Here is a 23,828-nt window from a genome sequence, read left to right on the forward strand (position 1 = left end):
CCCTCCTTTTTTTTATTCTGTCACCCAACCGCTCCTCTACCATTTGCTTTTCTTTTAGGTACCATGAGTAAGCGTAATATAAAATCATACCCTCCACTTCAACCTACTGAAAGTAAAAAGTACGTCATCCTGATGAGTGGGGAGAGAGTATGGGTTATCGCATACCAGGAATATTCGGAACTGGAAATCAAGAATCTGAGGATGGGGAAGCCATCCTGGTCATTTCACCATGCTATGTTATTGAAAAAAAAATCACAGTTCTGTGAACAATCCTTGCTCTTGGAGAAGTTTCTTCTAAAATTGTCACATGAATGTAGGAATACAAAAAGACCTTTTCAGAAAGATCTTTTGCAAACTTTATCCTATACTTGCAGTTATTTTTCAAAAAAAATTTTGGGGGGGGGGAGTTATAGTTTATATACCTCAGAAAATACTTTTGCATACCAGGTGGCATAAAGTTGTTTATAGAGAAGAATCTGGAAAGAAAAAGTTTAAAAAGTTAGTGGAATATATCAGATAAATAAAGTATACTGATCTCAAAGGTAGTCTGTTCTTTTTGTGAAATCATGTTTCCATGTAGTTCTTTTCTTACTCTTGTACCATTTTCTTCTCTTTCTTCACTCCTGCCACCCCCAAAGACAAAGCCAAAACAATTTTTGTGTGACTGCACTTTTTTTTTTTGCTTTATATTTGGGTGTGTATGTCTGATTTTTGACTTGGAACTGGCAACTCGTCTCAGTCATGATCAGATGACCACCTTATTTACAATAAATTAGCCATGTATTGTTTCAGCCTTTCTCTAAAATGAGAAATGCCACTTCCTCACTCACACTCTCTTCCCTTCCCACTGAGGTCCCTTTTACAGGGGAATGAGTTCTGTTAAACTAGTACTTTCTTGCCTTTGTCCTCCTCAGAAGCCTTCAGGGGGATAGTCTTGTACTATTCTTTACACAAACAAATAGTATGATCATCAAATTATTTGATGTTGTAATATGGAAGTAAAAGATCAGCCTTTGATGTTGTGCAGTGTGTTTAAGGTTTCCATTGTTTTTACCTTAATCAAAATTCTAAGACCTTTGGCTTGGTGACCTTTTATTCTAAGAATTATATCTGTCAGTGGGTTCCGTGATCCCGATGCAACTTTTAAATATTTTCTACGCCTACTCTGAAAATGTTATAGGAAGATTTTGATAATAATGCTTTCATACAGAGAATCTTGTATTTTACTGTGTGAAATTTTTGTTAGTAGAAACATCTTTATCAATATCTTCTTCCAGTCTATTAATGTGTTCCACCTGAGGGGGAGGAGGTAAGAAATATTAAAATTCTAGCTTATATTAGGGTAGCCCGCAAATCTTTAAAAAAGAAAAACCTTTATCCTCTGCTCCATTTAAGACAAACATATGAACTGACAGTCTAATATTCATATTTAAATTTGTGCTTTGGGGCATAGAGACCTAAAACTGCAAATGGGAAGTGTTAGAAATTCACTGATTTTTAGTCAGAAATTAAATATTTTTTTCTTATTTCAGAAATTATGAAATATTCCAGATATGCTGAAAAACAGAGAATAGTATCAAAACACTTGTGTATCCACTGCCTGGCATAAAAAAAAATCATGACAAATTCTATCTAAATCATCCAGTAATTATATTTAGCAGTCAATTTGAGGTATTAATATTGACCTCACATTCATTCAACACTTAATATATGAAGGGTCATCTACATGCATCATCTCCTTTTATTCTTACAATAACATTATGAAAGAGTTCTTATATTTCTTTTTCCAAGAAGAAATAGAAACTAAGCTTCAGAGAACTCAAGTAATATGCTAGTGGGCACATTGCTAGAAAAGTGAAATCAAGGATTTGAATGCTGATTTGTGTTATTCTAAGGCGTTCTTCACTGTATACGCTGTGTTGCTTTCCAAGAGAGAATTTAACGTATTGGTGATGTAAGAAGGATTTGGATGCCCATCTTACTGTGATATTAAAAACTTTTCATTAAAAACTGAATGGCTGCATAATAACATCCAATGGGGGTACAATAGCGTATTTTATTCAGTGTCATTCATTTAACAGATATTTATAGTGCCTGCTACATGCCCCAGCAGTGTTCTAGGCACTTGAGATATGTTTATGAAATGAACCAATTCCTGCCCTCATGGAGCTGACATTCTAGTATGGAAGTCAGACAACAGAAAAATAAAACGTACGGTATTTCAGATGGTGATAAGGGTTAAACAGGAGAAACAAAATACCTTAGGGGAGGGAAAAGGAAATGGTAGTGTTTGGACTGAAAATTTAGGGAAGTTGACCACATAACTTTTGAATCAAGACTGAAGAAAGATGGGGAGCTAGATATATAGGTATCTGGAGGGAGAGTAGAATCTGGTCAGGAGTGTGCCTGGTAAAGAATAGTAAGGATGCCATTGTGGATGGGAAAACATGAATGATGAGGAAAGTGACAGGAGGTAAGATGCTGCACATTGTGGATAATGTAGGGTGTTACTGACCATGTGAAGACTTTGGTTTTTACTCTGGTAAGCAGTTGGAGATTTCTGTAGAGGAGGACAAGATCTGACTTAAGTTTTCAGTGGATCCTTCTGGCTCTTGTGTTGAGAGTAGATTGCAGGGGGCAAGAACAGATGCAGGGAGGCTGATGAAGTAATGCAGGCAAGAGATGGTGGTGGCTAGGACTGAGGTGGTAAGAAATGACTAGATTCTGATTTTAAAGGTAAAGCTGACAGATTGAATGTGGAGATGTGAGAGGGATAAGAATCAAGCATTTTGGCCTGAGCAATTAGAAAGATGGTGTTCCCATTACCTGAGATGGGGAAGACTATAGGAGGATCTGGTTTGGGGAGGAATATCAGGACCCCAATTTTGCATATTTTGAGTATGAGATGTCTCAGAGATGTTCAAGTAGCCCCTTCAGTATTTGGTGTTGGAGTTAAGAGAGGACAGACTCAAAATATAAATTTGGCAGTTATTGACACTGACGATGAAAAGCCACGAGAGTAGATGAGATTACCTGAGGAATGAGTGTAAATAAAATAAAGAGAGTTCAAGAATTGAGCCTGAGATTAAGCTGACGTGTAAAAGTTAGGAAGACGAGGACAAAGGAGCAAAGCAGGAGTACACCAGGGAAATACCATGTCCCAGAAGCCAAGAGAAAAGAGTGTTTCAGAAAGAGAGAAGGATTTACTGTGTCAAGTTCTGGAGAAAGTTCTTCTGAGATGAGGATGGAGAAATAATCATTGGGTTTATCAGCGTGGAGATAAACTGGAAAAGAGCCAACAAGTGGTAGGAGCTAAAACTTGACTCAAAATGGAACTAGAGAAAATTGGAGATGGAGGTGTAGATATCTTTCAGGGAGTTTGCTATAAAGAAGAGAGAAATAAAAGACAGTAGCTAGAGAGGGTACTGATGTTGAGTTTGTTTTTCTTTCCTTTTTTTAAGATGGGAGAAATAAGCACATGTTTTTATGGTGATAATTAAATAGGGAAAATTGATGATATATGAATGACAGGGGATAATTGCTGGAGTCAGAAGGATATGGGATTTAGTGCATAGGTAGGAGACTTAACTTGGTCTCCTTGCATGGATAGTTAATCCACAGTAACAGGAGAGAAACTAAAATGTAAGAGCAAAAGTAGAGGTAAGATGTAGACTGGTTGTGGGAGCTTGTGAAGTTGTATCCTGACTGCTTCAATTTTTTCAGTGAAATCATAAGCAAGATTGTCTTCTGACAGTGGAGTAGAGGGTTGCTGGTTTGAAGAAAGAAGAGTAAGTATGAAATAGTGACCTAAGAGAGTGGGAGAAGGAATGGACCAAGGAAATATATTATTATTGCTAGGATGTTTAAGAGTCCAGCTGAATTTAGTGATTGTTAATTTAAATAAACATCATGGTTTTATTTTTCTTTGGTTACGTTTACCAGTCTAAGTGCAGACACAGAGTCATCAATATGTTGACCCAGAGTAGTGGTTTCACCAGGCAAGTATACTAACTACTGAGGGAGGGGTGGGGAAGGGGGGGCGGTAAAAGCAAGGCAAAATATATGATTGGAAATTAAACTTTGTAAAGAGGGAAGAGAGGACATCAGGGAGTGAAAGACAGTGAAAAATTGAGAGGATCACTGGATTGGCCCTGTGAGAAGGAGGATTATTGAGCTTGGGTTATATCATAAAGTAAATAAGCTGGAAAGAATAGGAGATGATGATTGAAGAGTCAGTTGTTTGGAACTGAAATTCCTCTATTGTGGGATATTTAGGTTGTTTTTATTTTTCATTATTAAAAATATGCTTATAGTTAGGATCTTTGTATGTAAAGGTTTTTGGCATCTCGTTTTTCCATAGCCAGTTGTAAAAAGTAGAATTATTGAATTATAGAGTATTAGTATTTTTAAGACTTTTGATATATACTAAGTAAATTTCCTAAAGACTATTTCTGGACTATATTCTTCTTAGCAGTGAGTTTCCATTTCACTAATAATTTGCCAACATGAGGTATTTCATTCTTGCTGTCTCTCTTAATCTCGTAGGTCAAAAAATTTTCTTGTGTGTTTTTTTAAGTGTACATGTCTATTAGTCTTTCTCTTTGTGGTTTTCACTTTAAAGTTTAGAAAACATTCTCAGTTAGTTGAGGAAATGTGATTAAAAAGAAATATATTCAAAAATAAGTGTTAGATTTTAGTCATTAACTTTCCTATATATCAGCAATAAACATTTCAACATCTTAGAAAAAGAAGTTCCATTTAAAATAAAAATAAAAGCATATGTAGAAATAACCTAAATGAAAAATGAGAAAGTAAGAAATAAACACTGAAAAACTTTGCATATAGGTATTTTTAAAAAATGAATAAAAGGGAGAGACAAAAATAATGCCATGTTACATAAAGATAGAGATTTCCTCACAAAATCCACATTAACAAATCCAGTCAAATTTAATTCCTTGAGATGTTTCAGAGAAATAAAAAATCTAAAGAATAATTGTAAAAAATAGATAAAAGTAATAAAATAATATTCATGCCTAACTTCAAAAATATTATGAGCAATGCTTATTACTAACTGTTTGGTATATATTAGGCACTGTGCTATCTCATTTAGTTCTTCCAATATCATTGTAGGTTTTGTTAGTCTGATTTTCTAGATGAGGAAATGGAGATTCTAAGACATTGAATGACACCTACAGGTGTTCATTGTATAGTGAGGATTTGAACCTAAACCTGCCTAACTTCAAAACCCAGTCTCTTAACTAATTTGGTATACTAGTGGTTACGGTTTGGGGAGGATAAACAAAACAATGTAGTAATGAGGGAAATTAGCTCTATCAGATATTAAAAGGGATTACAAAGCTATAATTAGCAAAATACTGTGAAACTAGTCCAAAAAAAGACAAAGTTGAAATTTAATTGGTAACCCTGAAATAGTCTTTACTAATTGTTAAAGTCTGTTGTATTTATTAATTCATGATAAAGTGGATAGCACACAGATGAGGAACTGATGATTTATTTAAAAAGTGGCATTAAGACATTTGGGTAGATGTTTGGGGAAAAATCAATTTAGATTTTATAGCAAAATTTCAGAAACTTTAAAGGAGTAGGGAAGCAAATCCAGGTGAATGTTTTTAGTTCTAAATTTTATTATTTTAGCGTTACTTTTAATGTAACATTAACTTTATTCACTCGATTGTCTGGTTGATCTTAACTTTCTCAGTCTTTTAGGATAAACAAAATGTTATATGATTTTTGATAAAATATGTTGAGAACATTTTGAGAATTGCATTTTTTCTTTGGCTTTCCAGACTTTAACAGCATTTAATAATTTCTTGTTTGTGTAGACCACCATGCTACACATAGTATGAGTATCCAAGACATGAGAAAGATTTTCTCCTCCTCAAGCCATTCTGTAGCCTGAGATCACACTTAAAATAATACCCATTTCAAATCATTTATATATGTTCTGAATAGAACAAGGAAATTAATTTGCAAAGTATCTTTGTAGTAACTCTAAGATTTCTTTGTTCTAATTTGAGGTCTACCTATTAAGATACGATAATTCAGAGAGTCTTCTATTTCCTTGGTCTGAGGTTTTATATGTTATAGAAACTATATTTTAGTCTTTACTGGCAAAATAACAGATTGAATCAATAGAAGTTTTCTGAGGAAGACTTGTTTAGCCGGAATTGAGAGGAAGGTAGGGTTGGAAAAAGGCTGGATTGAGCTCTGGAGCAAGTTGATACAAAAAGGTAAGAGTGGATTTGAAATTAGAGTGATGGCGTAATGAAGTGATAACATTTATGGGATTCTAAAATGAAAGGATAATTTATATAGGGGATTAATATGAATTGTATTGGTGGAATATGCAAAAAGGAGGTGATTTTTTTTAATGTAGAGTGTTTTTGATTTAATGGCAGTAATTTGAGAGGGTTTTGGCAGTCAGGCATTGAACAATTAAGTGAAGTTTCTTTTAGTCTAGTTTTACTATTTGAACTATGAGAAAATGCTAATAATTAGAGCTTTTAATTTTCTCACATTTAAAAGAGTTCGTGATAAACAATTCATTCGATGAAGGTAACTCTTCATATTTTCAGAATGTAAGGAATTTTGCAACTTGGTGTATACAGTTCATTACAAATGGAGGCTGCTCGACTTCTAAACTGACAGTATTTATCCTTTGAACATGGATTTTTTTCCAGATTTCTTGTTTATTTGATAGACATGTGAATACTGTTTATGAAAATAGGCTTCATAGGTGATATATGAGTTAGAATCTTTTCTAATGAGGATGAGACAAGAAAATATTGATTATGAGTCATTATCATAGGTACAGAAAAGAAAGGGGTTATTTCTGTATGTACTGTAGCTTAAATTTAAAATTCAGGCACAGCTGGATTGATAAATGTGATCATTTCCTTTGCCATATGTTTCTTATTCTGAGACTTTAAGAATTTGACAGATGATAATATAACCATTCTAAGACTCTTCTTACTTATAAAAGCTGGTGCATTATAAAGACTATGATTTAGGTGTCTTTATTTCTCTCAGGAATGCTTGCAAACAAACCTTTTTGTGTGTGTGTTGTTTCTTTTCTTTTTTTTTTTTTGCAGAGGTTACGCACAGAAAATAGACTTTTAAAACAGCGCATTGAAACATTAGAAAAAGTAAGTAAATGACTACTTATGCAAGCTTCTGTTGAATGCACAGTATTTTTTTTGGTCCATTTTAGGCTCGGGAAGTCTAGCACATGTCTCCAAAGTTGTGATATTGACTGCTTAGATTGCCAGCTTGCTACTTAACTAAACTTGTCATTAATAAAAATTGGTCGCTACTAGTCCTTGAGCTTTAATGTTAAAGTTTTAACTAAGGTTATTGTTAGAGTAACATATTGATGTCATTTGTTTTCTATACGTATAATCTGTAAAAAGTACCTTCTTTAGAAGTAACCTGAGAATCAATTCTGTATAGTATTTTAAAGGTGAGTTCAAATGTTGCCCCAACTTTCTAGCCACATGTTAAGTGTGGCAGTGATTCCTTTAAGGCCCAGGATTGCTTTAAGTTTGGTCAAAATGATTCACTAATTTCTTTTGTAAAAATTCACCATGATATTGATTTTCAACATAGGAGAATTGTGCTTAAACTTTTGGTTCTTAGAATTATTTTCATACCACTTGTTACCTTTTCCTCTCTGTTTCATATAAAATAACTGGGCAAATGTGGAAAATTTGTGTTCTTTTTCATATTGTGCTTTTGATGTAATGTCTTCTGTAGTCTTGTTTCTAGTACTGTAAGAATTTATTGAGTAATAAAGGGTATAGTGTAAGCGTTTTTGTTAATTATAAGAAAAACATCTGTATTCACAAACTCTTTTGATGTTTTTGTTGTTTTTTTATCCAAAGATGAGAGTAAGTAGGTATAAAAGTACTCCTCATGATATTGCCAACTATCTTAAAATCTTCCCTGAAAATCTATAGATCAATATTCAAGAATTAAATAAATGAAAATATGGATGGCTTGCATATTTGTCTTTTGTTTGAAAGTTTTGCTGGTTTCCAATTAAGTAACACTGCACAAGAACAGAATGTTTATTGCAAATTGTAGGTACATTATATTAAGTCAGAAATAGTTTTCTTATATATCCTTTATCTTATTAGAGTTGCTTTGAGGATAATTCTGCTTTTTGGTGACTCTGCAAAAACATTGAGCTTAGGGGCCGGCCTGGTGGCGCAGCAGTTAAGTGTGCACCTTCCGCTTCGGCAGCCTGGGGTTCGCCAGTTCGGATCCTGGGTGCGGACAAGGCACCGCTTGGCAAGCCATGCTGTGGTAGGCGTCCCACATGTAAAGTAGAGGAAGATGGGCACGATGTGAGCTCAGGGCCAGTCTACCTCAGCAAAAAGAGGAGGATTGGCAGAGGTTAGCTCAGTGCTAATCTTCCTCAAAAAAACCCAAAAAACAAAAAACATCGAGCTTAATTGTTTTTAAGTTGTTTTAAATATATGCTTTTTTTTCACTAAATACTCAGTTTGCAGTAAAATATACATCTTCTTGGGTGTATCTTCTGGGTTTTATCTTTGGAGTGAGACGTTTTCACAGAGAAAGCACTTTTATTTCATTGAACCTTTAGAATGATAAAGGTACTGTAGGAAAGTATTAAGTTTGGATTTTGCATCTAGAAAATGAAGTACCTTTTACTGGCTCTTAGATGGCCTAGATGTGTTCTTTAGCACTTAGATTTCTGTAAATACTTACGTATCAATTAAATTCTGAAAGCAAAAAGTTTACTTAGTTATTTCTAGAGTTTATTGCATTGAGCTCATGTATTTCGTCATTTTTTCCTTGCTTTTCTTCTTTGGAAGTTGGGGTTGCACAAATTGCTGTCACCCTTTATAAGTGGATCGCTTACTCAAATTCCTTCTCCCTTTCATACAAGTGGCTTGACAGTATGGCTGACTCTAAAAATAAAGATGTATAAGTATGCTTTAAAAGAAGATATTTGCTTGTCCCAAATAATGAAAAAGCTCTTGGAGTTTGTGTTTGGCCTCTTCTAGAAGCACATGATTTTCTTCAGTCTGTCCTTGTTTTGATATATATTTCTTAAGATTTAAGAATAAAAACACATTCAGTAAAAAGTAGTTTTAAAATCTAAATGTCCATTTTTAATTACAATGAAAAGTAGGTGGAATTTGGGTATGCTTTATTTCTTCTTATTCCTAATTATCACCTCATTTTATTTCTTTCTCTTATGTTTCTATCTGAATTTTTCCTTTTGTAGGAAAGTGCTTCCTTGGCAGATAGATTGATACAGGTATAGTTTTGTTTTTGTTTTTGTTTTTAGCATTTTCTCTAACTTCTAAGGGAAGTCCTAAACCTAGAAATTCGCATTTTAATGCATGCAATTTTACATGCATTTTCCTAGAAATAATTTTTTGGGGTGATATACATGGGTATAAACTTAATTTTTGATAACAGTGTGTTATTCTGGTTTATTACAATAAACACCTTTTGCACGTTTTAAAGCTAACCTTACTTTAAAGTATTTATTTCAAAATGGCAATCAGTGGATTCTGTGAAATTAACCACTATTCATTGAAATCTTAGTCCTGCATGTACAACCCAGTAATACTGCATGAATTGAATTTTTATTGAGTGAAAGAAGAATTGTTCTTAAGATTGTCAGTTGACTTTTTTCAGTTTCCCAAAATTGGCTGGAGCAATAATGAACTGCTGGCTAATAATTATTTAGGCTGTTCTTTTCTCTGAAGTAATTTTTTTTAACATGTCAAAGTAAATAACTAAGCCTCACAAAGGCAGTCTTTCTTGAATCTATGGTAAACTGCTTTACACACACACAAATTATGTCCTAAGGGACAAGTGACAAGAGCCCAGGAGGCTGAGGAAAACTACCTCATAAAACGGGAGTTGGCCACCATCAAACAGCAGAGTGATGAGGCCAGTGCTAAGCTGGAGCAAGCTGAAAATACCATCAGGAAGCTCCAGCACCAACAACAATGGGTAAGGAGTCTGGTAGTGCTTTTTCTCACCTTTCTCATCCCCTTCCCTTTAAACCTTTTTTTTTTTTTTTTTAAGCACAACTTCTGTGCTCTTGTTTTAAATAATTTTGTTTTTTTACTTTAATTGAATTCTTAATCAATTTTATATTCTGTAATACTTAGAGGTCTTATTGTGGCCTAAAGACTCCTCATTCTAATATTTTTTTTGTGTCTACATAGTTTTGTTAGAAATAGGTAATATTTTCTTTCCTTAAATTATGTTCTAAGTCATAGAAAATGAGTGATGTACGTCAGACTTGCTTTGTAGGTTTTAGAAATCTGTTTCATAATAGGTATCTTGCCATGGGTAATTTTTAAATCTTAATTTCAGCTAGTTTTTATTGATTGTGCAGATGAAATATTATCCAACATGTAAAATATATGTAATTATCTCACTTAAAGCTTTGATAATGTGGCTATTTAGGTCTTGTGAAATACTAGAGCCATATCTTTCTACATCCAGGCATTAAATTATGAGTTAAGGTATGTGCTTATACTTTTTCAAAAGGAGAGAAGTCAAAATAAAAAAATGAACTTTTTAAAATTATGTGAACTAACTTAGGGTGCAAACAGCTACTGATTGTACAGTTGTCCTCAGGTATCTTTTACAACTCAGACATCATTTTCCATTGGCAAATTCAGGCTAGTATGATCTTAAGAATATGAGGGATAAAAAGAAAAGCCAACCTTTTCTCTTTGAAGAGATATTGTTTCTTGTTTCAGTTATCTATTCTCAAGTAAGCATTAGATTGCAACAGGGTGGGCATAAAAAGCTGTGTTAAATCTAGAACTCTATGGGTCTGGAAGGTAAATAGCATGACTTCAAAGTTGGACATAACGTTTATTCAGTAAAATTAAAAAACAACATCATCATCTGGGTACAAAAATCAGAAAACTAAAAGCAAAAAAATTGGCAATTCCAAAAAACCGTAGCATCAATTTCTAAAATTATGTAATTGAAAATGGTTAAGAAAAATGAATAGGAGAGTGATAAAAGAATACTGAAAAGATGGGAACTCAAATATTTTGTTCTGCCTTTGTGTGAAATAGCAATACTATCAAAGCATAAAAACAGAGAAAACAGAATTGGGAAGTCATGTTGGGAATTAAGCTGAACTGAGTTAGAGTGCAATGTGATTTTCTTATAAGGAATGGTGAGCATTACATTTGCATTTAGCATAAGCTACAGTCATAATGCATTAGAATCATGAATTATTAGGGTTTTTGCATAGTTTTTCAAATATTGAGACCTCTAGATAGATGTGTACCAAAAATACAGAATGTGAGTTTATAAAGAAAAAGTTAAGTAGGCAAGCAAAAATGGCCAGAATGAACTAAAGCATTTGAAAATTAAATGTAGTGAAAAGAATTTTTGTACTCTTTTTCAACGACAAGATAGACCTACATTGTGGGGCTAAGATATAATACGGAGAAAGCAGTTCTCTACTTCAGTTTTGTTTCCATTTTTTTTCTCACTAAGCAGACATTCTCTTTAACTGTAAATAAACTTTTTGACAGAATAACTGTAAAACAGACCTGCAAAGCGGTAATGGACAAAATAGGTGAAAGTAACAGAGCCTTGGGTAAATTTCCAATTTCAAAGGAAAGTGTGTATCCCTAGATATTAAAATAATTTGCGAAATGATCGTAGAAATATTATTGTCTTTAAAGGGTTTTAGAATATAAGAGATACTAAAGGCTTTGGGGTGGACAAATACAGTTCTTATATTAAGCGATAATGGTTAGATGTCTGAAAAGAGGTTCAAGGTGCATTAAAAATTCCTTGAACTTCTGGTTTGTGAACAATCGGAAAAGTAACTTTTACTCACTAAAAGCCAATTTACTATGTATTAGTCCTTACTAACTTTGTTTCTGTAATAAACAAAAATTGTGCAGCAAGTGTAGTTTTCCCAGTTATTTGGTAGGTGCTCTTGTGCTATCTTTCTGGTCCAGGTAGAGAAATAAAAGGAGTAAACTTAAGTGGTTTTATAGGTGATTAGCTATATCGAAAAGCCATTTATGTTAAGAGATGCCAGTGGTCTTTGTCTCCTAAACTTACACTTCAAGTATTTTAACCTATTATTTAAATATTCATACAAAAGATGTGTTTACGAATTTTATACATGAAATATTTCAGAAATGTAGCTAATGTGTTGGATGATGAGTCAAGATTCCAAAATATGTAAACAATCTGTTCAGAATCAGAAACTAAAATAAAAAATTATTTCACAGAAACAAATCTATAGTCTTGCCCTTAAGTTTAAAATTCAAAGATATATCTTAGTGATGCTTTATGTAACAAAGACCTAGAAATTTTAATTGATGGGAAATCAGGAATTAGCCAATAATGTAATATACCTGCCTCCCCCAGCCCCGCCAAATCCAAAGTACAGTTTTCGTGGAAGTATAATGATCCAGTTCAATTCTAAGAAGCTTGCAGGCAATCTGTAGTGTTGCATCTAGTTTGAAGACCAAAACTCATGTGAAATGTTTACAGACTATATTATGGCCAGTATAGGAAAGACTGTGGAAGCCCTAACTCTTTAAACTATGCTAAAGAAAACTTTTTTTAAGTATTTGAGAGGTAATCTTATGGAAAGGTGATCAGCCTTTTTTTGACGTTACTTCAGAGGGCAGACTGCATGAAAGATCCAAGGATACAAAATCTTATTCCTAGGAATTTTGACAAATAGAATAGTTGCTTTGCAAAGTAGTGACCATTCTACTGGCAGAAAGTGAACATATATTGCTAAAGGTTTTGATTACAATTTTCCAGTATAACTTCATGAGTTCTTCAGAACTCTCAGAATAAGGGTTTCAAATCTATTCCAGCAGGAGGTATCGAATTACCAATGTAATCATCCACCACTACTACCCTCTACTCCCAAGAGCGTTATTTTATATGCCATGAAGAGCTCTGGATTTCATGTACAGAACTGAATTCTAGTCCTGTTTTGCTGTGTGACCTTGGATACTCAAGGACTCAGTTTCTTTTTTCTCTAAAATGATTACATAGGGCTAGACCATCTCGTGTCACTCTCTTTGACTTTTTGAGTTTTATTCGAGTATGATTTACATGCAATAAAATTCATCAAACTTAAGTGTGTGGTTTGATATGTTTGACAAATGTATATAGTTTTATAACTACCACCACAATCAAAATATAGGGTATTTCCATCACCCTGAAAACTTCCCTTGTGTTTCTCTGTAGTTCACCTTTCCACTCCCAGCAGCCAGTCTGCTTTCTGTCACCATAGTTTTGCCTTTTCTAGAATTTTATATAAATGGAATTGTAAGGTATGAGGATTTTGTGTCTGGCTTGTTTCACTTAGCATGTTCACTCTATTTTTCTTTTTGGCAATTTTTTTTTATTTAGGTAAAATATATACTACATAAAATTTAGTATTTAAGTGCACCATTCAGTGGCATTAAATACATTTATAATGTTGTGCAGCAACCACCACCATCTATTTCTACCACCCTGCTGCTAGTAATCTTTATTCTTTCTTTCCATGAATTTGCCTCTTCTAGGTAACTCATATAAATGGAATCATAAAATAGTTGTCCTTTTGTGTCTGGCTTGTTTCACTTAATGTTTTCAAGATTCATCCTTTTTGTAGCATGTATCAAAATTTTATTAGTTTTTATTGTAGCTGAATAATTCTCCATTGTATATATATATATATATATATACCTCCTTTTATTTATTCATTCACGTGTTTATGGTCATTTTGGTTGTTTCTCTGTTTTGGCTGTCGTGAATAATGTTGCTGTTATCATTAACATACAAGTATCTGTTTGAGTCCTTGCCTTTAACTCTTTTGGGTGTATACCCAGAAGTGGAGCTGCTGGATCATAGATCAGATGGTAATTCTATGTTTAAGGTTTTTGTGTTTTTATTGAGGTCATAATAGTTTATAAAGTTGTGAAATTTCAGTTGTACACTATTATTTGTCAGTCATCGTATATATGTGCCCTTTTACCCCTTGTGCCCACCCCCCAACCCTCTTCCCCTCTGGTAACTACTAATGTGTTCTCTTTGTTCATGTGTTTGTATATCTTCCACATATGAGTGAAATCATATGGTTTGACTTTCTCTCTCAGGCTTATTTTGCTTAACAGTACCCTCAAGGTCCATCCACATTGTGGCAAATGGGAGGATTTTGTCTTTTTTATGGCTGAGTAGTATTCCTTTGTGTGTGTGTGTATTTTATATATATATATATATATACACACACACACCACATCGTCTTTATCCATTCATCAGTTCTTGGGCTCTTGGGTTGATTCCATGTCTTGGCTATTGTGCATAATGCTGCAATGAACGTAGGGGTGCATAAATCTCTTTGAATTGTTGATTTCAAGTTCTTTGGATAAATACCGAGTAGCAGGATAGCCAGCTTGTATGATATTTCTATTTTTAAGTTTTGAGAAATCTCCATACTGTTTTCCATAGTGGCTGCACCAGTCTGCTTTCTCATCAGCAGTGTATGAGGGTTGCCTTTTCTCCACATCCTCTCCAACATTTGTTGTTTTTTGTCTTGGTAATTATAGCCATTCTAACATGTGTAAGGTGATATCTCATTGTGGTTTTGATTTGCATTTCCCTAATGATTAGTGATATTGAACATCTTTTCATGTGCCTGTTGGCCATCTGTATATCTTCTTTAGAAAAATGTCTGTTCATATCCTCTGCCCATTTTTTGATTGGGTTGTTTGTTGTTTTGTTGTTGAGTTGTCTGAGTTCTTTATATATTTTGGAGACTAACCACTTGTCACATATATGATTTGCAAATATTTTCTCCCAGTTAGTGGGTTATCTTTGCATTTTGTTCCTGGTTTCCCTTGCCTTGCAGAAGGTCTGTAGTGTGATGAAGTCTCATTCATTTATTTTTTCTTTTGTTTCCCTTGCCCAAGTAAACATGGTATTTGAAAAGATCCTTCTAAGACTGATGTCAAAGAGTGTACTGCTTATATTTTCTTCTAGGAGTTTTATGGTTTCACGTCCTACCTTCAAGTCTTTAATCCATTTTGAGTTAATTTATGTGTATGGCAAAAGATAATGGTCTACTTTCATTCTTTTGCATGTGGCTCTCCAGTTTTCCCAACATCATTTATTGAAGAGACTTTCCTTTCTCTATTGCATGTTATTAGCTCCTTTGTTGAAGATTAGCTGTCCATAAATGTGTGGTTTTATTTCTGGGCTTTCACTTCTGTTCTGTTGATCTGTGTGTCTGTTTTTGTACCAGTACCATGCACTTTTGATTACTATAGCTTTGTAGTATATTTTGAAGTCAGGGATTGTGATGCCTCTGGCTTTGCTCTTTTTTCTCAGGATTGCTTTAGCAATTCGGGGTCTTTTGTTGCCACATATGAATTTTAGGATCTTTTATTCTATTTCTGTGAAGAATGTCATGGGGATTCTGATTGGGATTGCACTGTATCTGTAAATTGCATTAGGTAGGATGGACATTTTAACTATGTTTATTTTTCCAATCCATGAGCATGGAATATCATTCCATTTGTTTATGTCATCATTGGTTTCTTTTAATAATGTCTTATAGTTTTCATTGTAAAGGTCATTCACCTCCTTGGTTAAATTTATTACTAGATATTTCATTCTTTTTGTTGTGATTGTAAATGGGATTGTATTCTTTTTTTTTTTAATGATTTTTTTTTTCCTTTTTCTCCCCAAAGCCCCCCAGTGCATAGTTTTATATTCTTCGTTGTGGGTCCTTCTAGTTGTGGCATGTGGGACGCTGCCTCAGCGTGGTTTAATGAGCAGTGCCATGTCCGCGCCTGGGATTCGAACCAACGAAACACTGGGCCGCCTACAGCGGAGCGCGCAAACTTAACCACTCGGCCACGGGGCCAGCCCCCAAGTATTCTTGAGTTCTCTTTCTGTTAGTTTGTCATTAGGGTATAGAAATGCAAATAATTTTTGTAAGTTGATTTTGTACCCTGCAACTTTGCTGTAGTTGTTGGTTATTTATAATAGTTTTCCAATGGATTCTTTAGGGTTTCCTATGTATAGGATCATGTTGTCTGCAAACAGAAAGAGTTCCACCTCTTCCTTGCCAACTTGGATTCCTTTTATTTCTTTTTCTTACCTAATTGCTCTGGCCAAAACCTCCAGTACTATGTGGAATAAGAGTGGTGAGAGTGGGCACTCTTGTCTTGTTCCTGTTCTCAGAGGGATGGCTTTCATTTTTCCCCATTGAGTATGATGTTAGCTGTGGGTTTGTCATATGGCCTTTATTATGTTGAGGTACATTCCTTCTATACCCATTTTGTTCAGAGTTTTTATCATAAATGGATGTCGGATCTTGTCAAATGCTTTCGCTGCATCTGTTGAGATGATCATGTGGTTTTGTTTATCATTTTGTTAATGTGGTGTATCACATTGATTGATTTGCAGATGTTGAACCATCCCTCCATCCCTGGTATAAATCCCACTTGATGGGATCCTTTTAATATATTGCTGTATTTGGTTTGCCAATATTGTGTTGAGGATTTTTGCGTCTATGTTCATAAGTGATATTGGCCTGTAATTTTCCTTCTTTCTGTTGTCCTTGTTTGGCTTTGGGTTTAGGGTGATGTTGGCCTCATAAAATGTGGTAGGAAGTGTTCTGTCTTCTTCAGTTTTTTGGCATAGTTTCAGAAGGATAGGTATTAAATCTTCTTTGAACGTTTGGGAGAATTCTCCAGAGAAGTCATCTGGTCCTGGACTTGTATTTTTTGGGAAGTTTTTGATTACTGTTTCAATCTGTTTATTTGTGATTGGTCAGTTCAGATTCTCTGTTTCTTCTTGATTCATTTTTGGGAGGTTGTATGATTCTAAGAATTTAGCCATTTCTTCTAGATTGTCCAGTTTGTTGGCATATGGTTTTTCTCAGTATTCTCTTATAATTGTTTGTATTTCCATTGTATCCGTTGTAATTTCTCCTGTTTCATTTCTAATTTTATTTATTTGAGACTTCTCTCTTTTATCTTAGTGAGTCTGGCTAAGTGTTTGTCAATTTTGTTTATCTTCTCAAAGAACCAGCTCTTAGTGTCAGTGATCCTTTCTACTGTTTTTTTGGTTTCTATTTCATTTATTTCTGCTCTAGTTTTTATTATTTCCCTCCTTCTACTGACTTTGGGCTTTGTTTGTTATTCTTTTTCTAGGTCTATTAAGTGTAGTTTAAGATTGCTTATTTGAGATTTCTCTTGTTTGTTAAGGTAGGCCGGTATTGCTTGAATTCCCCTCTTGGGACAGCTTTTGCTGCATCCCATATGAGTTGGTATGATGTATTTTCATTTTCATTTCTCTCCAGATACTTTTTGATTTCTCCTTTAATTTCTTCATTGATCCATTGGTTGTTCAGTAGCATGTTGTTTAGTCTTCAGATATTTGTCCCTTTCCCAGCTTTTTTCTTGCAGGTGATTTCTGGTTTCATAGCATTATAATTGCAAAAGATGCTTGAGATGATTTCAATCTTAATAAATTTATTGAGGCTTGCCTTGTTTCTCAACATATGGTCTATCTTTGAGAATGTTCCATGTGCACTTGAGAAGAAAGTATATTCTCCTGTGTGGATCTCCCAGACATCTATTGTGTTGCGTAAATATCCTCTTTTGGTTTATGAATGTCCTTTTTTGTTGTGTCTTGGTGGGAGAAACTAAAGGAAGAGCTCACTCTACCATGATGCTGATCTCGTATGTTTAAGTTTCTTGAGGAACCACCAAACATTTTCCACAGCAGCTGTACCATTTTATGTTCCCACCAGCAATTTACAAGGGTTCCCATCAATTTCTCCACATCCTCACCAACTCTTATTTTCTGTTCATGTTCTTGTTGTTTTTTAGTAATACCCATCCTAGTAGTAGGTGTGAAGTGTTGTTTCATTGTAGTTCAAATCTTTTTTTTTCTCTTTTTCTTTTTTTTTTTTGAGGAAGACTGGCCCTGAGCTAACGTCCGTGCCCATCTTCCTCTACTTTATATGTAGGATGCCTACCACAGCATGGCTTGCCAAGCGATGCTATGACTGCACCTGGGATCCGAACTGGCAAACCCCAGGCCGCTGAAGCAGAACGTGTGCACTTAACCACTGCACCACCGGGCTGGCCCCTCAAATTTTCTTTTAATGTTAGAATTTTTTCAATGCAAAGACTATATCAAATGGACATTTGAAGTGTTATTTTTTTGTCGCAGATTTTTTTTATAGCTCTTCTCTTTCCTCTTATATATAATTAGCAGCCAATTAGTCATGAGAAAGAAAACATTCTGACTACTTCTTTAGTCTCTAGCTTATTGTCAAGATACCACATTAGGTTGTGTAAACAGTTAGTATTTTGCTCAGTCCTATATGACTTGACATGGCAATCTTATAATGGAGCCATGTGTTCATTCAGTCATTCAAAAAATAATGAGCAAAGTATTGTCCTACATACTGAGGGTACAATAGTAAACAAGAAAAATAAGTTCTGCAATTACATGAAGTGTATGTTCTAGTTCAGGAGACATATTAAACAAATGAAAGTAATTTTAGGTGGTGTTAAGGGCTGTGAAGAAAAATAAAGCAGGAGTGAGGTGGTAGGTGTACTGCTATTTTAGTTAAGTTGGTTTTGGAGAGCTTGCCTGAGGAAGTAAATTTGAATAGAAACTGAATAATATGAATAAGGAAACCATTTGAAGATCTGGGGAAAAGGCTTCCAGACAGATCACACACCTAGTATAAAGGCCTTGAGTGAGGAATAAGTTTGAAGTATTCAAGGAGGAGAAAGATATATTTATAAGCTCTAGGGAAACCACTAAAATTTTTTTTAAAGAAAAGATATATAAATAAGTGATGAATAGCAGAGGTGAAATGGAGCCTTTTTAAAAAAAAAATTCAATCAGGCAGAAAATAAAGAAAAAAAGAACAATGAACAAATGGATGAAATAGAAAACTAGCAAGATTGTAGATTTTAACCCAACCTTATCAATAATTACATAAAATGTAAGTATTCTAAACACCAATGAAAAGATTGAATAAAAAGATAAGACCTGTTTACAAGAAACTCACTTTATATACAAAGATCTTGGTAGGCTAAAAGTAAAAGAATGTACTGGTAATGAACAATTGGGAAAGAAAATTAAGCTCACAGTACCATCCAAGAGAACAAAGTACCTAGGAGTAAATTTAACCAAGAAGGTGAAAGACTTATTCACTGAAAACTATGAATCATGGTTTATCTATTTGTCTGTTCATGGTTCATCCATTTATCTGTCTATGAAAGAAATTAAAGAAGACATACGTAAATGGAAAGATATCCCATGTTCATAGATCAGAAGGCTTAATATTAAGATGTCAACACTACCCAGTATGATCTACAGATTCAATTCTGTCAACTGTATGAAAATTCTAATGGTCTTTTGCAGAAATGGGAAAGCTGATCCTGAAATTCACATGGAATTTTAAGGAGCCTTAAATGTTGAAAACAGTCTTGAAAAAGAACAGAGTTGGAGAACTCATACTTCCTAATTTGAAAACTTACTACAAAGCTAGAACAATCAAAATAGTGTGGTACTGGCAGGAGGACAGACATATACAGCTTGCAAGTTTTCTGTTTGATTCATTTATTCAGACATATAGAATAGAATAGACATATAAAATAGAAATTGAGAGTCCAGAAATAAACCCATACATTTGTGGCCAATTGATTTTCAACAAGGATGCTAAGACCATTCGAGGAGGAAAGAATAATCTCTTCAACAGATGATGCTGGGAGAACTGGATATCCTCATGCAAATGAATGAACTTGAACTCCTACCACATACCACATACGAAAATTAATTCAAAATGGATCTTTGCTCTAAGTAGGGATTTTATGATTTTAACGTAACTGTTTTATGGTTTTAAAACCCTTAGGAGAATACATAGGGATAAATCTTCATGATCTCAAATTTGGCAATGGATTCTTAGATATGGGTACTTTAACACTAAAAACATGAGGAACAAAAGAAAAAAAAACCCAGATAAATTGGACTTCATCAAAATTAAAACCTTTTGGGCATCAAAGGAAGTTATCCAGAAAATGAAAAGGCAGGCTATAGAATGGTAGAAACTGTTTGTAAATCATATATTTGATAAGGATTTAGCATCTGGAATATATAAAGAACTCTTACCACTCACAAAAAAGACAATCCAATTTTAAAATGAGCAAAGGACTTGATTAGACATTTCTGCGAAGAAGATATGCAAATGAACAGCAAGCATATGAAAAGATGCTCAACGTATTTAGTCATTAGGGAGATGCAGATCAAAACCATGATGAGGTACCAATTCACACTCACTAGGATGGCTGTAATGAAAAAAAAAGGCAAACAGAAAATAACAAGTATTGGGAAGTTGATGGAGAAATTGGAATCCTTGTACATTGCTGATAGAAATATAAAATGGTCAGCTGCTGTGGAAAACAATTTGGAAGTTCCTCAAAAAGTTAAGCAGAGAATTACCATTTAAGCCACAATTCACCTCCTAGATGTAGACTCAAAAGAATGGAAAACTGGTATTCAAACAAGTGTGTGTGCATACATTGGCAGCAACATTATTCACAAAAAAATGGACATAGCCCAAAAGTCCATCAATGGAAGAATGGATAAACAAATTTTGGTATATACATGCAATGAAATGTCATTAAGCCATAAAAAGGAATGAAGTATTAATACATGTTATAATATGGATGGACCCCCTAAACCTTAAGTGAAAGAAGCAAGACTCAAAAGATCACATATATATGATTCCCTTTATATGAAATACCAGAATAGATAAATCCATAGACTGTAGATTGGTGGTTGCCAGAAGGTGGGAGTGGGAAAAGGGTGAGAAACTCCTTCGTAGGTAAGAGGTTTTCCTTTAGACCAAGAGAAGTGTTTTAGAACTAGATAGAATTGGTGGTTGCACAACATTCTGAATGTATTAAATGATGCTGGCTTGGCAAGCCAAGGAGTTGAAAGAAAGATTTCTTGGACTGTCAATGTCTGGTAGCAGTACTCTTTTAGTCAGAGAATAGTGTGGGGACAGGACCCCTGGGCAATGAAGGGCTGCAAGCATGGGGACAGGACCCATGGGCAGTGAAGAGCTGCAAGCATGGGGACAGGACCCATGGGCAATGAAGGGCTGTAAGCATGGGGACAGGACCCATGGGCAGTGAAGAGCTGCAGCATGGGGACAGGACCCATGGGCAGTGAAGAGCTGCAAGCATGGGGACAGGACCCATGGGCAGTGAAGAGCTGCAGCATGGGGACAGGACCCATGGGCAGTGAAGAGCTGCAGCATGGGGACAGGACCCATGGGCAGTGAAGAGCTGCAGCATGGGGACAGGACCCATGGGCAGTGAAGAGCTGCAGCATGGGGACAGGACCCATGGGCAGTGAAGAGCTGCAGCATGGGGACAGGACCCATGGGCAGTGAAGAGCTGCAAGCATGGGGACAGGACCCATGGGCAGTGAAGAGCTGCAAGCATGGGGACAGGACCCATGGGCAATGAAGGGCTGCAAGCATGGGGACAGGACCCCTGGGCAGTGAAGAGCTGTAAGCATGGGGACAGGACCCATGGGCAGTGAAGAGCTGCAGCATGGGGACAGGACCCATGGGCAGTGAAGAGCTGTAGGCATGGGGACAGGACCCATGGGCAGTGAAGAGCTGTAAGCATGGGGACAGGACCCATGGGCAGTGAAGAGCTGTAAGCATGGGGACAGGACCCATGGGTAGTGAAGAGCTGTAGGCATGGGGACAGGACCCATGGGCAGTGAAGAGCTGTAAGCATGGGGACAGGACCCATGGGCAGTGAAGAGCTGCAATGTGTTGAGGGTTATGGCTAAATTTGTAAGGCATGGGTACATGACTTATTTTTACCGGACAAAGGAAAGATGATGTTAAAAAGTCATTAAATGGTATCAGTGCAGGTGGGGTCTGGTTATTGTGTGGTCGTATAACTTCAGATATGAATCAGGTCATATAGAGCGCATGTAGGCCTGGACACCTTGGGCTTCTCTCCCTGGGGCAACCTTGATCCACATCACTAAATGCCACTGAATTGTTGTTCACTTTAAAATGGTTATTTGAATTCTGCCTCAATAAATTGTTTAAAGAAAAAAAGACTAAAGAAATAAGGCTAAAAGAAACAACACGTTTACTTTGAGTGATTGCCATAGAAGGTGGGAATAAGGGAGAACATATAACATCCCAGTCCTGGAATCCATTGGTTAAGGTCAGGGTAGGACCAGAACCAAGTGAACTAGCTTGTAGGAGAAACCTGAGAGAATTAGGATATCCCTCGGGGCTGGGATTGGGCATGTCTTAATGAGAGTTGCAATTGTATTGAGCCTAAAGGGAGAATGCAGTGTGAAGTAAAGCACAGATCAGATGGCAACTGGAGAAATGAATTACAACAGGTTGTCAGACCAGTGGCCTATAGGAACCAAAGCCTAAAGGCAAGGGGATAAAGATGTAAAGGAGACAAGAATTTGGAATATCAGGGGTTTAGTGGACTAATGGGAAAGCAGCTTGGGCAGGTGTTGAATATGGGGTCTTTTACCCACAACTCTGGTTTAACATGAGTTGGAAGGATGTGATGTTTGGATAAGCCAGCTCCATTAATATGCCAAGGTTGAGCAGACATGGAGATTTTTATGTTCCTCTACTTAGGAATAATGTTGTTTGCAGAATCTCAGTGAGTCTGAGGTGGTCTCCGTTAAAAAGGTTAGCAATAACAGAGGCCAACAAGGTTGTTATATGGATATTGGAAATGTAGATAATGTGATAGCTTGTGAGGGTGACTCCCCCACAGTAAATTTCCAGGAGTGAAGGATCAAGGTGGTCTGCCTCTAACTGTTGGACACAGTATACCAATTGTAATTGGGGAAAAAAATGTAAAAAGGTGAAAAAGATATACCATGCAAATACTAAGCTGAGGAAAACTGGAGTGTCTGTATTAATATCAGATGAAGTAGACTTCAGAACAAGGAAGAGTTCCAGGAATAAAGGGGGACATTTTATGAGAGTAATAGGTCAGTTCACCAAGAAGATGTAACAGTCTTAGAATTGTATATATTTAGGAATATTTGTCTCCTACCATATGTATACTCCTAACAACAGAGGAGCATGAAGCTGAACTAATAGAACTGAGAGACAAAGAGGACAAATTGATAGTTATAGTTGGAATCTTCAATACCCCCTTCTCAGTAATTGAGGAAATAATTAGGTGGAAAGTCAGTGTGGATATAAAAGAATGGTAGAACATTATCAACCGACTTGACCTGATTGATATTTATGGGAAATTTACCTAATAACATCAGAATACATGTTCTTTTTAAGTGCACCTGGAACATTTTACAAAGAGAACATATTTAGGACCATAAAATAAATTTTAACAAATTTAAAGCAATTGAAATCTTACAAAGTATCTTTTTTGACTCTAATAGCATTCAGTTAGAAATTAATAATAGATATCTGGAAAATCCCCAAATATTTGGATATTAAACAACACATTTTTACCCATTGTCAAAGAGAAAATCTCAAGGAAATTAGAACATATTTTGAATTAAATGAAAGTGAAGACACATCATTATCAAAATTTGTGGGATCCACCTAAAGCAGTGCTTAGTGGAAAATTTATAGCATTGAATGCTTATGTTAGGAAACGAAGTAAGTCTAAAACCAGTAATCTAAACTTCTACCTTAAGAAACTAGACATATAAGAACAAATTCAACTGAAAGCAAGTAGAAGGAAGAACTAATAAAAAGAGTA

The 23,828-nt window shown here is 35.3% G+C and overlaps 1 protein-coding gene across 12 annotated transcripts in view; it reads left to right on the forward strand.

The window, feature by feature from the left end:
• Positions 1–23,828, forward strand: part of EVI5 (ecotropic viral integration site 5) — a 222,901-nt gene that overhangs the window by 95,789 nt on the left and 103,284 nt on the right. For 7 of the 12 annotated variants that reach the window (XM_070592644.1, XM_070592650.1, XM_070592652.1 and 4 more), the window contains exons 11-13: positions 7,113–7,166; positions 9,275–9,307; positions 9,868–10,014. In XM_070592644.1, coding sequence (XP_070448745.1) covers positions 7,113–7,166; positions 9,275–9,307; positions 9,868–10,014 — 234 coding nt within the window. The remainder of the gene's footprint in view (positions 1–7,112; positions 7,167–9,274; positions 9,308–9,867; positions 10,015–23,828) is intronic. The other 5 variants (XM_070592649.1, XM_070592655.1, XM_070592653.1 and 2 more) reach the window with 2 other exon arrangements.

This window comes from Equus przewalskii, chromosome 24, assembly GCF_037783145.1.
Source record: "Equus przewalskii isolate Varuska chromosome 24, EquPr2, whole genome shotgun sequence".
In the NCBI taxonomy this organism is placed as follows: Eukaryota; Metazoa; Chordata; class Mammalia; order Perissodactyla; family Equidae; genus Equus; species Equus przewalskii.